This window comes from Apodemus sylvaticus, chromosome 2 (genome assembly GCF_947179515.1).
Source record: "Apodemus sylvaticus chromosome 2, mApoSyl1.1, whole genome shotgun sequence".
Taxonomy (NCBI): domain Eukaryota; kingdom Metazoa; phylum Chordata; class Mammalia; order Rodentia; family Muridae; genus Apodemus; species Apodemus sylvaticus.
Window position 1 is genome coordinate 187,292,095 of NC_067473.1, and position 14,610 is coordinate 187,306,704.

At 39.9% G+C, this 14,610-nt stretch overlaps 1 protein-coding gene and 1 non-coding gene across 5 annotated transcripts in view; both read right to left on the bottom strand.

Annotated features, from left to right (window-relative positions):
• The window catches only part of Dennd5b (DENN domain containing 5B), a 130,438-nt gene that overhangs the window by 69,005 nt on the left and 46,823 nt on the right, over window positions 1-14,610 (bottom strand). For all 4 annotated transcript variants that reach the window (XM_052175333.1, XM_052175334.1, XM_052175335.1 and 1 more), the window contains one exon: window positions 6,996-7,183. In XM_052175333.1, the coding sequence (XP_052031293.1) occupies window positions 6,996-7,183 (188 nt within the window). The remainder of the gene's footprint in view (window positions 1-6,995; window positions 7,184-14,610) is intronic.
• On the bottom strand, window positions 4,475-4,582 carry LOC127679469 (U6 spliceosomal RNA). Its single transcript, XR_007976780.1, has one exon. It is a non-coding gene; the product is annotated as a U6 spliceosomal RNA (small nuclear RNA).

Here is a 14,610-nt window from a genome sequence, read left to right on the forward strand (position 1 = left end):
ACATTTCCACTAGTATTTGTTATTACCTTTCCTTTCTTTAGTGACTTTCATATCGGCTTTATCAATTTACATTCCCACCAGCAGTGTGCAATGGTTCTTCTTTTTCCACATTTCCACTAGTTTTTGTTATTACCTTTCCTTTCTTTACATTTTTTGAGACAAGGTCATATAGACCAACTTGGTCCTACCTTGCTATGTAGTTAAGGCGGGTGCACTGCTTCCACTTCCCAGGTAATGGGACTACAGGCACACTGTCTTCAGAAAATATTTTTTTTCTCTTCTCTTCTCTTTCCTTCTTCCTCCCTCTCGTTGTGGAATTTGAATAGGAATGGCCTCCACAGACTCAGGTGTGTGAAGGATTAGCCTACAGGGAGTGGCAGAGGTGTGGCCTTGTTGGATAGTGTGTCACTGTGCAGGTAGACTTTGGGGTCTCTTATCTGCTCAGGCTGTGGTCAGTGTGGCATACAGTCTCCAGTTGCTGCCTTTGGATGGAGATGTAGAACTCCTGGCTCCTCCAGCACCACATATTCCTGGACCCTGCCATGCTTTCCACCGTGATGATAATGGACTAAAGCCCTGAAACTGTAAGCCAGTCCCAATTAAACTTTTCTGTATAAGAGTTGCCTTGGTGGTGGTGTCTCTTCACAGCAACAGAATCCTAACTAAGACACGCTCTGGTTTTTCTCTCCTTCTTTCCCCCCTACCCCAAATTTACTCTTCTACACCATGCTGGGAATAGAACCCAGGGGTTTGTACATGTGCTAACCTGTGCTATATCCCCAGCATCAGAAGATGTTCTTGGTTTGATAAAAAGGTATGACAGAAACCAGAGGAAGTATTTTCTAAGTTTATTTATACCTTCAATTTTCCAGAAGTAAAGTCAAGTCTCAAGTTAAATTCAATAAATAAGAAAATTCCAGGATTTTCCCTTGTTCAAAAACAGGTAATCAACAATTATCCTTAGAATCAGATGTAATGTTTTAAGTCTAGACCTTTAATGGAGGTCCAACAAGTTAGGTGGTTTTTGGGAACCTACTCTAGTGTGCATCTCCACACACCTATGGCTCTGGCAGGTCGTGTGGGCATTTCCTTTTCCTTCATTTTTCCTTATTTCCAACATCAGTAGTTTTTCTGAATAAAGGGCTGAAACATCACATCTTGCTAAGTAGTGTTACTACAACTTCCATGTGTGTCTGTTTTTAGCCTCTAGAAAGCAGGATGCATTGAGGGCATAGCAGGGAGAAGGTAGGGTATCATAATTCAAATAGCTCTTTAGTATCTTTTAAAATTTATTCACTTATTCATTTTTTTTTCTTTTTGAGACAAGGTCTTTCTAGGTATCCCTAGCTGGTCTTGAACTCACAAGATCTGCCTACCTCAGCACCCCAAGTGTTATTTTTAAAGACCCATGCTACCTGACCACTCTCAGTTGATTTTTACTGTTTTTGAGTCTGTTAACCAGAAACCTCTCGGCGCTTTCATTTCAAACTTCTGTATTGATACTTCCCTGCTTTCTTTTTGTTTTCATCCCTCTCCTTTCTACTGAAAAGAGAGAAGGCACTTGATATCGTGCTTATACTCATGAAATCACTGCTGTTCTGCAAATGTGTTGCCAGATGAGAATCTGGCACCTCAGTTACTGCCTGTCTTCACACTCACATACAAGCCTTCCATAGCTTCCTATGCTTGCTCAGAAAGGCCTCACTATCAACAAAGCAGAAATGAAAAGAAGCCCCTGATAATCTATTGAAGAAAATCCAAAGGCCCTCTTCTTTAAAAAAAAAAAAGGCTGGAGAGTTGGCTTAGCAGTTAAGAGCACTGACCTCTTTCAGAGGTTCTAAGTTCAATTAGAGAAACCACACGGTGGCTCACAGGCATCTATAGTGGGATTCTGCTGTGTCTGAAGACAGCTAGTGTATTTATATACATTAAATGAATAAATAAATCTTTAAAAAAAACCAAGAACTTCACATAAAAGGAATTCTGGTAAATTGCCTTCTCTTTTTTGAAGCTATTATAGTTTTTAAAAAAATTCTTCCACAAAAGCCCATGAAGTACTATACATATGATAAAACAAATATTCTTATATTTGCTTTTCTATTTCTATTTTCTGAAATTTCTAATTTCTATATTTCTGAGTAACAGTGTCCAAAAACTTTTATGATATTACCTCTAATTAAAAGCAATGTAAAAGCAATGCATATGGGCTGGAGAGATGGCTCAGAGGTTGAGAACACTGACTGTTCTTCCAGAGGTGCTGAGTTCAATTCCCAGCAACCACATGGTGACTCACAACCATCTTTAAAGATATCTGGCACCCACTTCTTGTGTGCAGGCATGTATGCAGGCAGAACATAATAAATACATAATACATGTACATAATTGTGTACATAATAAATAAATCTTTAAAACAAGCACAGTGCATATGCCAGGCCTAGAGTCATACACCTTTAGTTCTAGCACTAAGGCAAGCATATCTCTGTGAGTTTGAGATCAACCTGGTCTATGTATGGGTATTCAGGCCAGCCAAAGTTACTTAGTGAGACCCTGTCTCTAAAGCAAAAATAAAATAAAATACATATTTCCTCAGAATCTCAAAGCAAGACACACTAAAAACAAAACAAAACAAAAAACCGTGTTTCTCTTAACTATTTTTTTAAAGATTTATTTATTTTTTATTTATATGAGTACACTGCAGCTGTCTTCAGACACACACTAGAAGGCAGCATTGGATCCCATTACTGATGGTTGTAAGCCACCATGTGGTTGCTGGGAATTGAACTCAGGACCTCTGGAAGAACAGTCAGTGCTCTTAACCGCTGAGCCATCTCTCCAGCACATCTCTTAACTTTTTTCTTTCTTTCTTTCTTTTTTAAATATATATTGCACAGCCATATCCACAGGAAATAGTGAGAATCATGAAGCCAGCACAACTGCTTGGCACGGTTCCAGCAGCTCAGCCACATGCTGCAGTGGCTGTCCTTCTACTTCTAGGACATCTAACTTCTGGGTTTCGGTCTCTGCATGCTGCATTCCTGGGGACTTTCTGCATTATGATTCATTTTATGCCTTTTCCTAAGAAAAATTGTGTCTGAGTTTTTTTAGTAAAAGACTAAATTAGAATTAACTAATTTGGCCACTATTTGGAAGTCTTCCTTATTCACTGGAGATCATTAAGCACAGATAGGCACACAGCTAGATGAGGCCACAGCTTAAGGAATCTTCTTGGGGTATCTGCCCCTGAGTAAACTCAAACAGTATAATTGTATAATTGGTTCAGGGTAAACAGAGAAAATTGATAAACTCTGGATGGAAGAATAGGTTACAGATTCAAGGTCTCTTTTTATTATAGCTTAGAGCTCTCTGAAAATGTAGTTTAAAGATAGAGGGGTCATACAGGATACACTCCTGAGGAAATAAAACTCAGTAAATAAGACAGATTGAGTAAAATAAACCTTTCCTACTTTATAGCACAGATGACGAAACAGAGAAGTTAGGTATTAGTATTTGCTACTCATAAAAAGACCAGTTCAGATATCTTCTGTTTGCCTAGAGTATTTTCAGGATGTCATATAAGTGTGTTTGCTTTGAAGGAGACATTCTTTAGATTTTTTTAAACTGGAGTTATAGGGCTCATAATAAAAATAAAATCTGTCTGTCTATATTTTTTAATTGGAAGTGAACTTGTAACCTGGGACATACAATAAAAACAAAACAAAACAAAACAAAAAAACCAAGCACCATCTGCAATAATCAGTCTGTCTTTGATTCCTGTATAAATAAAGAAGCACCTGATTGCCAGTCAACCAGAGCTTTGAGATTTCCCGGATCACCAACGCCTGACTCCCTCACTCCCCTCGACTCCTTACCTCCTGCAGGACTCCCTGTCAAAGTACAGGACAAGGTGCCCCCAGCAATATATTTTACTTTTATTTTATGTTCACTGGTGTTTTGTCTGCATGTGTGTCTGTGTGAGGGAGTCAGAAGCCCTGGAGCTGGAATTATAGACAGTGGTGAGCTGCCACTGGGTTCTGTAACTGGTGAGTCATTTCTCCAGCCACCATTTTTCCCTAATACAGTAAAGATGAGCAAGAATGGTTGGTTGAGGTGAGGTTCCAGACTCCATAATCAACACCTAGAGCTGTGTTCTCCTACCCTCCCACCCTCCCCATGCTACTCCATAAAAGACAATACAACAAATGGCTACTAACATCTATCATTTTGGAATCATGAGAAAAGTGAGTAGGTGGCTAATTATAAGTCTAGGCAGTTACATTAGACACCCAACAACTAAAATCATATCTTCCTAAAATAATCATTTTGTAAGCTTGCCATTTTCATAACTATTTTTAGAAACTTTCTTGCTAGATTTAGTCATTATTTTATTTCAGAATTTTCAGGGGAAAGGGGGGGAAGCATCACTGGAGTGCACATTTAAGTCTTGTTGTAGAAGACTTTTATTATACACACACACACACACTTTGGAATTCTTTGTGAATTTGCGTGTCATCCTTGTACAGGGGCCATGCTAATTTCTCTGTATCATTCCAATTTTAGTATATGTGCTGCTGTAAGTGAGCACATATTTTTGTTTTTGTTTTTTGTTTTTTTGAGACGGTCTCACTATGTATGTAGCCCTGGCTGTCTTCAAACTCATTGAAATTGACTTGCCTCTGCCTCCCAAGTGCTAGGAGTATGCAACACTACACTCAGCTTAAAAAGACTAACTTTGGGCTGGAGAGATAGCTCAGCGGTTAAGAGCACTGACTGCTTTTCCAAAGGCCCTGAGTTCAAATCCCAGCAACCACATGGTGGCTCACAACCATCTGTAATGAGATCTGACACCCTCTTCTGGTGGGTCTGGAGACAGCTACAGTGTACTTACATATAATAAATAAATAAATTAAAAAAAAAAGACTAACTTTTTTATGTGTACTTCCTCCTTAAAGTTATGTGAGGCTGTTTATTTCATTTCACTATAAAATGCTTCCAGAGGGAAGAGACATAATTGTTAGCTTTTTCTTCTAAAACAATAGTTTCTACACAGAAACATTGCTAATTTTTAGTTGATTAATGTTACTTTATATTACCCCATTAAATGAATAGATGAGTTGTGTACTGAGCTCAAGATTGGAAAAAAAAAACCTAGAAAATCATTCCGAGGCCTTTTAGAAAATTCAACTGGCTTATCTTTAGAGTCAGATGATACAAACAGACAAAGAAGGATCTTCCAACTATGTGTATATTAAGTAGCATTAAAATGTTTCAACAGGTAGTCATATAAACTGGGAAGAACTTTATATATTTAAATAAAATTTCTTATATCATTTGATAATGATACACACATATAAAGTCAATAAGAAACTAAAACCATTTTTTAAACAAAAATCCATATGGTAGTCCATTTCTTTTCCTTTGAAAATGCAAAGAATTTAGTTTTCTAAACCAACAAGAGAGTACATTAATATAATTAGGGAGAAAACAAGAAAATTCAGGAAACAGAGAAAGAAGATAGTTATGGAGGAGTGAGCAGAGAGCATGCCCCATTTCCCCTGACAAAGGACAGAACAATATGCACCTGTTTCGTAGCCTCAATCAAGTTACTACTTCCCTTTAAACGACAAAGTTAATTTAGCCAAAGGCAACATGGTTGACTGAAATTCACTTCTTAAATGAGGACCTCTATGAGAAATAAGAACAAGTAAGGTGAAGGTGCTGATTGAATGCTAATAATCTAATTACATCATTAGCTATCTCATGTTTATGTAGGCCATGCCACTCTCATCAATATTTTATTTCAAAGCTTTCCATTCCAATTTTGAATAGCAGTAACAAGAGCTAAAAACTAAATTTAAAATGCTTTCAGAACTCTATTTTCTTCCTAAATATTTTAAAACATAATGCACAGAGAGCGCAGAAACATTAAAGTTCCAAGAAGCTAGGGATTAACATTTTTGTTAATCTGGCACTGTTGTGACACATTTAGAACAGGCTAATAACTGGCTTACATCTAAGATGGGAAGAGGTAAAGCACTGCTGTTTCCATTATCCCCATCTTGCTGAGAGATCTACTTTCCTTTCAGTGGAGGTCAAAAGTCAAATTTAACTCAGTAAAAACGATTATAAAGGAACGTTAAATATGACTGTACTTACTTGTCAACCTGACAACTAAATTAACTAAAACCCCAAAATGAAGGTGTACACCTGTGAGGTGTTTTTGCTTAATTTAAAGAGGGAAGATTATTTGAGATGGGAAGATACACCTTTAATCCAGATATTTTTGAGGTAGGAAGACCACTTCTAATCTGGGCCATGCCTCTGCTAGAAGTCTATTCCATAAGGACAGAAAGAAGGACATTTCTCTGCTTGTTCCTCTCACTTGCTAGCAAGGCCATTCCTTCAATGGCATTATAGCCTACTTTGTCAGGGTACCAATGTGAGATATCCAGCCTCCAGACTGAGCAGCTAATGCATTTCTGGACTTCTTGCTGCTGGACAGCCATTGCTCCACTAGCTGGCCCACAGCTTATAAATCATATGCATCCCCCCCCCTCATATATATATATATCCCCTGATATATATATATATACACACACACATATATATATGTATATATATATATATATTCATTCTATAGTTCTGTTCCTCTATAGAACCCTGACTAATACACTCCTTAAAAACAAAATTTATAGCATGAGGCTGGAAAAAAAGTGCTTCTAAAATGGTAATATCAAACCATTATTGAACCACCTTCAGAAATGTATAGTTGTGAAAATTTGTTATTGTCCTCCTCTGATGTGTATTTAACTAGTAGTTGTGTTATAGAAAGTATCACAAGAAACAGTTTACAGGCTAAGGCTCTGGCCTTAACCCCAAAGACTTAGATGGGAGACTCAGATGTCACTACTGCACAAAGATAATGCTACTTCTTAATAAAAGAAGCCATGACTTAAGTCAACAAATAGCATGTTTCATCACTCCATGACAAGTTTTACCTCTTGAGGAAGTTCTAATTTAGACCGGTCAGTTCCTTCTTTTGACTGAAGACCCATCAGATAAGGGACAGGGGCATCAAGAAAATGTAGCAGAGAGGCAGGGAGGATGGGCACATAAACATGCTGCCATTGAAAAGGGAACAAGAGTGTAGTAATGCCTTCTGCCACTGTCATCAGGCGCTGATAATCTGTATAGAACAAGAGAAATAAAAGGGAAGAATCCAAGTGAAAACAATTGCTGCAGTGAGCCTAAAAATATTAGAAAAAAAACAGTGTTAAAGTAAATATTTTTGGACCGGAGAGATGGCTCAGTGGTTTAGAGCACTTACTGCTCTAGCAAAGGACCTGGGTTTGATGCCCAGCACCCATACGATGGCTCATAAGCATAAGTAACTCCAATTCCAGAGGATCCAACACTTCCTTCTGACCTCTGAGGGTACCAGACACATGGTGCACACATATGATGCAGCCTGTGGATAACATTAGGATGTGTCTGCACTTATATGTATGCATACTCATGCACATAAATAAATAAATCTTTAAAAAATTGAGAAATATTTCTTCATGATCATGGAGAAAGTAGGTCAGTTCTGGCCCATCATAATTAAAGAGTTAAATTATTTTCCCCAAATGGCTGTAGAAAGTTGGAAACACCATCACCACTCTTTGTTTCTTGAAATCAGTAGTAGTACATGAGTAATTTGTATTCTCTCCCTCTCCTCCCCACCTCCCTGTCTTTCCAGGGTCTTAATATATAGACCAGGCTGGCCCAGAACTCACAGAGGTTCACCTGCTTCTGTCTCCCGAGTGCTGTGATTAAAGAGGTGAGCTACCACACCCAGTACTGGTTGTGCTTTCTTTACATGGACTAATTTATTTATCAAAACTAGTGACTGTCCACAGTATTATGCTGCCCTCTTCAACAGTCTGCAGTAGATGTTTTGTGCTTACACATGTTTACAACCCCTACTTAAGCCCCCAGATAGATATGTTTTATAATTAAGTTTGAAAGGTAAATCATAATCTCTGACAGGGATGCAGCCTGTAGATAACACATTTAATATTTTCGGAGCAAGCCATGTGAGTTTTCTATAGGGCAGAGAGGGGGGAGGAAAAGGAGGAGGGGGAGAAAAGGAGGAAGAGAGAAGGAGGGAGGGAGGGAAAGAGTGGGAGAGAGAGAGAGAGAGAGAGAGAGAGAGAGAGAGAGAAGTTTACTTTGGTTCTAATCTGTGATCCACCACATGATGGCTCACAACAATACATAATGAGATCTGATGCCCTCTTCTGGTATGTCTGAAGACAGCTACAGTGTACTTACATATAATAAATAAATAAATCTTTAAAAAAAGAATCATTTTCAAAATTGTTTTAGACTTGAGAATTGAAGATAAGTTTATGAACTTGTAAGAATTTCACAAAATTCTATGTACATAATAACAGTAAAATTTGGGGAAGACTTTATAACTATCTTTTATAAAAGGTTAAGGAAAATGATCAGATGTTACTTGTCTCATTTGACCAATCATAAAAAGGATATTTTCCACGTAAATATTTTTTTGTGCCATTTCATCATTAAAAATTTTTTAAAGATGTATTTTATGTTTATTTTTTATTTTGTTTTTTTCAAGACAGGGGTTCTCTGTATAGCCCTGGCTGTCCTGGAACTCACTCTGTAGACCAGGCTGGCCTGGAACTCAGAAATCTGCCTGCCTCTGCTTCCCAAGTGCTGGGATTAAAGACATGTGCCACCACTGTCCAGCTAAGATGTATTTTTATTATTTTTAAATTATGTATATATGGGGGGCCGGACTGTACACATGATTGCACAAGAGGGTGTGGGATCCCCTGGAGCTGAAATTATAAGTACTTGTAAGCTGCTCTACATGGGTGCTGGGGATTGAACTGGACCTTCATAAAAGCAGCATATGTTCTTTTTTTTTTTTTTTTTTGATTTGTTTTTTCGAGACAGGGTTTCTCTGTGTAGCCCTGGCTGTCCTGGAACTCACTCTGTAGACCAGGCTGGCCTCGAACTCAGAGATCCACCTGCCTCTGCCTCCCAGAGTGCTGGGATTACAGGCGTGCACCACCATCGCCCGGCGCAGCATATGTTCTTAACTGATGCTGGAGAGACAGCCCAGAGGTACTGGCAGAGGACCCAGACTTGATTCCTAGCACCTACATGGTGGCTTACCACCATTCATAACTCCAGGAGATTCAATGATTCTCTTCCTTTTTCAACATAATATTTTTATTGGTTATTTAGAATTTTTATATAATGTACCCGATTATATTCACTTCCTGGACCCCCCAGGTCCACCTCCAGTCTTGTGACCTCCTCTAAAACAAAAGCAGAAAAAGAAAAAAAGAAAAAAAAGAAAAAAAATTCCAAGTCCAATTTAAGTTCCCCATATACTTGCAGTGGCCAGCCCCTTAAGAAAACTGAGTCCTCCCTCAGCCCTACTCCCACCAGCAGCTAACTACTGTGAGGAGCTGTACTTCAGTAGCATCCCTATCACAATGGTTTCCTTCAATGACCTCTCTGTAACCAGGGAAGGAGTTAGAAGACAACCTCACAGAGCTGGTTCTCTTCTATGTGGGTCCTAAGGACTGAATTTAGGCAAGCACCTTTACCTGCTGAGTTATCTCACCAGTCCATTTTCCTACCTCTCCGTACTTGAGGCAAAGACCTTTAGTAGATATTTTAGAGAATCATGTTCTACTGCCTGAACTAGACGCATGCTGGCACCACGATTCTGCAGACTCCTGTGCAACTCAACCTGTAATGAAGGAACCTTTCATCCTATCTTCACCGAACATAATCATTTTACAGAGATTACCTTTAATAATCTACAACACTGTAGGAATGTAGATTAGAAGTAGAGCATTTATTTGCCTAGTACACATGAGATGATGGCTCTCAATCTCTCTCTCTCTCTCTCTCTCTCTCTCTCTCTCTCTCTCTCTCTCTGTGTGTGTGTGTGTGTGTGTGTGTGTGTGTGTGTTATCTTGTAGCTCACACAATGGAAATGCTTGTTATTCTTTTGTGGTTAAGTCCTACTGAAAAGCATGGCTTAGATGTGAGCACCAGATCTGTCTGTAGAAACATCAAGGGCTACCTGTGAGAGAAAATCAGTTCTAAGACATCAATATTTGATTTTATATTTCTTTCTCCATCATATGCCAGATAATGTGAAAGGCTAGCTTGGAGTTTAAAGCAAATTACGTGCCAATTATCTATTAAATGCCTTTTGGCTCCAAATCCATTCAGTTATTATTATAATTGGCAGGTCTCTAATCATTTTGACAATGAATACAGTATTAACCTTTGCCAGCAGAGGGCAATGGAGACATACCAGAGCAGGAAAGGCTTTTTTTGTTTGTTTGTTTTCCTGGTCTATCTTGCTATTCTGTATGGGAATTTGAGGACCTCTGGTGGCACACCGCTATGTCACATGCCAAGAATGACCAGTCAATGGATACCTCTAATGCACTGTATATTCAGACCTCATACCACAGGGATATTCAACAAATCCTGTAGGTCTGTTCACCAGCCACAGACATGGGCCTTGGACTTAGTCTCTTGTTAGATTAGTGACTAAGGATCAGCTCTGGTTTCCAGGCAACATACTGACAAGTAACCTATGGGTCTTCTCCACACTTTATGAATAGAATTTCTTCAATGAGGTATTCACTACAGCTCTGGGGTATGGGCTCTCACTTAAATGTTTGTGCTTTGTTGAATATCCTTCAGCAGTTTATTTCTTTACAGTCTATTTTCTAATACAGCTTAGTAATAATTCATATTACATTCCTCTGCCTAAATTACTTTATGGTTTCTGTTGCCTAGCTGAACCTCAACTGAAAGATAAAGAGATTTAAACACTCAAACTAAATTCCTATCAAGTTGGCTAGTTTATTTATGGTTGGGGAAATATACAGTCTCTTGGAAAACACACTGTCTCCAGATAATGGTAGTTTGTAATATGGGATATTTTCTTGCTTTATTTATAGAAACACCATGGGAAGTAAAAGTGAATTACACATTTTTCTCTCCTCCCCTGGACTTTAAGAGACAGGACTTATTTTCCTTCCACTCCTATTTTCCTGCTTGTAAATGCTCTACATACAATCTTTTCAGTTTTGAATTCTCTACAAGACTGGTTGATATATCATACTTTGTAGTAATGAAATCAACTGGCAGAAAGACCATTTCTGTTAACTGGATCAAGAAATAAGAAGCAGGGGCTGGTAATACAGGCATGGCAATGCTTGTCCAGCATGCACGAGGCCTCTGCATTCAATTACCAACACAGAAAAAAGAAATGAAAACAAGTTTTTCTTTAAGCATTTTTTGCATGTGTATATGTGTTAATACATGTGCATGACAGAGTTGATATCAAGTGCCTTCCTCAGTTGCTTTCCATTATATTTAAGAGATAGGGACTCACCTTGGAATCACCACTTTGGCTACCCTGGCTGACCACTGACCTCCAGAGACATGTTTGCACTACCCCCTTCCTCAGAGCTGAAGTTATAGGTTTGTACCATTGCAACTGGCTTTTACGTAACTGATAGGGATTTCAGTTCAGGTACTCATGCTTACATGGCTGAGCCGCCTTCCCATTCAGCATTCTCTTAGTCAGTGTTCTATTGCTGAAGAGACCCCATGACCACAGCAACTCTTCAAAAGAAGAGCATTTAATTGAGGCTAGCTTACAGTTTCAGAGGTTTAGTCTACTGTCAGCATGGTGGGAAGCCCGGCAGCATACAGGCAGACATAGTGCTGGAGAAGGAGCTAAGAGTTCTATGTATTTCCTCCAACAAGGTCACATCTATTCCAACAAGGCCACACCTCCTAATCTTTTCAAATAGTGTTGCTCCCTAAGCTTTTAAATATATAAACTGATGGGAGCCACTCTTACTCAAACCACCGCAAGCATGCATATCCATCCATCCATCCATCCATCCATCCATCCATCCATCGTTTGTTTGGTTTTTCAAGACAGAGTTTCTTAGTGTAGCCATGGCTTTCTGGAGACTCACAGATGTTTTGCAGACCAGGCTGTCCCACCTGCCTCTGCCTCCCAGAGTGCTGGGATTGCAGGTATGTGCCATCACCGCCCGGCTGAGGGCTGGGATTACAGGCACAGGCCACCATGTCTGGCCTCCATTCAGCATTTTAAAATAAAATATTTTCTTTTCTTTTCTTTTGTCCCTACTGATTCAAAGAGATGGATATGTGATGGCAGTTATTTTAAGGCGAGACTCAGTGTGGCACATGCAGCTTTTTCATGATTTAGCTCATCTGCTTTATTTCTCACCATTACCTCAAACTCCTGTTACAGGTCATTTTGGGACTAAGACATCTTCACAGGTTCATGCACCTCTGTATATCTTCCTTTTCCCAGAAATGTCCCTCCTTGTATGTGGCAAAACTTTTACTTTTAGAAGATCTCTAATACTACCACTAGAGACCTTTACACTGATCCTTTTCTTTATTTTCTTTTGAGATAGCCTTGGCCTGAATTCACTATAAAGACCAGGATGGCCTCAAACTCACAGAGATCTGTCTGCTTCGACCAGCCTGCCAATGCTGGAATTAAATGCTCACACTACCACACAAAAATGATAACTCTTATTTCTAATTTCAGAATCTTCAGCATGGGATACAGGGTTTACTACATTGTAATTGGCTAATAAATGTATTGAGAAGTTAAATATATTAACATATAAAGCATGTAAAATGAAATACAATATGCCTGGCTCTGTTACAAATTAAAATATGTTAAAATTTTGCCTAGACTATCCACCAGGATCCAATGGATGGCCCTGCTTAAACTTGGCAAGTCACAACAAAACAAAAATACATGAACATGTGTAGCAGCTGGTGTTTCTGGTTAATCGTGTTATCCCTGCCCCCAACAAAAAACAAAAAAACAAATGAACAAAAAAAACTTGTTTGTGAAAGGATAGAAAATAATACAGCCTAACTCTAATGACCCCAAGAAATCAGGAGTTTAAAATGCTACCTCGCTTTGTTAGAAACTAGGTAGAAGGTCACATTCCAGAGCCCGCCCTTTGTTTAGACCTAGCAGAAAGGCCTTGAATAGGTGATCCTGGCCCCATAGGGAAATGGGCTAAGCTTATCTTGCTTCGGTAAACTTACGCCATTACCTCTAAGCAGGAGTTCTCGCAGCTGTAGACATTATAGGAAACTGATTGGTCCACTGAGCGCAGGCTCCGATAATTTAAACTGATTGGCCTAAAAACTATGGAGTGGTACAAATCGATTGGCTCACATTTCGAGGGCTCTCCATGCTAAGAAATTATTGGTTTGTGATTCGAGGGCTCTGTCATAAACTTATAAAAGCTGTCGCAATTCGGCACTCGGGGTCCATAGTCCTCTAACCCTGCGTGGTGCACGGCTATGGAACCCAGAATTCTGGAATAAAGAAATCCTCATGCTATTGCATCGAGACCGTTTCTCTTGAGTGATTTGGGTGTTGCCTTCCGGGGCGAGGGGTGCTGGGGCAACCTCGGTTTTTGGGGTCTTATAGTTTGCAGTGTCCTGCACATAGGCTAGAGGAAGCCTGTCAGGAGCTGGATTGATTGGCAATAAAGAATTGCCGTACAGCCAATGGCTGGGCAAAGGGAGACGGGGCTAACACGAAGGAGAAGGAAAGGGAGAATTTCCAGGACTCGGGAGAGACTGATGGAACATATTTAGAGCTGCAGAGGGGGAGATCATCTGAAATGTAGTTGTAAAGGGGGAGTGGTCCACCAGAAGGGCTGCCCAGAAGCATCTTGGGCAGCAGAGAGCAATGGTCTTCATAGAAGGTAACAGGGCAGCAAAGTTAAAAGTAGATTTAGAAGGTGTGGAGCCAGGAGTACCAGAGGGAAGGGCATGTTAACCGCGGGAGGCTTAGAAGTACACCGACACTGAGCTATTAAGACACGTTAAAAATAAGATCATGTGTGTATCTTTCATTCACAGATCCAAAAATAGCTCCTAGGTAGGTGCGTGTGTGCGACCTGCCAGGAGCCAAAGCGGTGTAGTAAAAACTCACTACTACAAATATGGGACAGACACTTGTAGAGAGGAAGGGGTTTGTTGGAGGTGGGAAGGGAGATAAGAGGGTGCCCTCAGTTACATTGGATGGGTTATTGGAAGGAAATCTGGGGATAGAACGGGCTTGTGAAAGAGAATATGGAGCCAAGACAAAAGGTTTTCTGATCAAGGCTCAAAGGTTAATGGGGGTCTCCAAATATAGAGGTGGGGTGGAGGGTGGGGGGGCACCCTTCCCCCAAAGGCTGGAAACTCCTCTGCAGAACCGGTTCAAGCAGCTCAGCAGGTGGCTACTCAGGAAACTGCAGGTCCTTGAAGAACAATGGGCTTCACCTAGGTCTGATCAGCCACCCTAGGTGGATTATGGCTAACACAGGAATTCCTGCTCTAAGGCTGGGAGAGGAACTTCATCTTGGTCAATGTCAAGTTCCTGCCAGGTGGCATGGCACCCCAATAGGGCTCTCTACAGATGAGAGTAGCCGGAATGTATTATAGAGTCAATGAGATGAGCTCAGTGGTGTAAAGTGCTTGCTGAACATGCCTGATGAC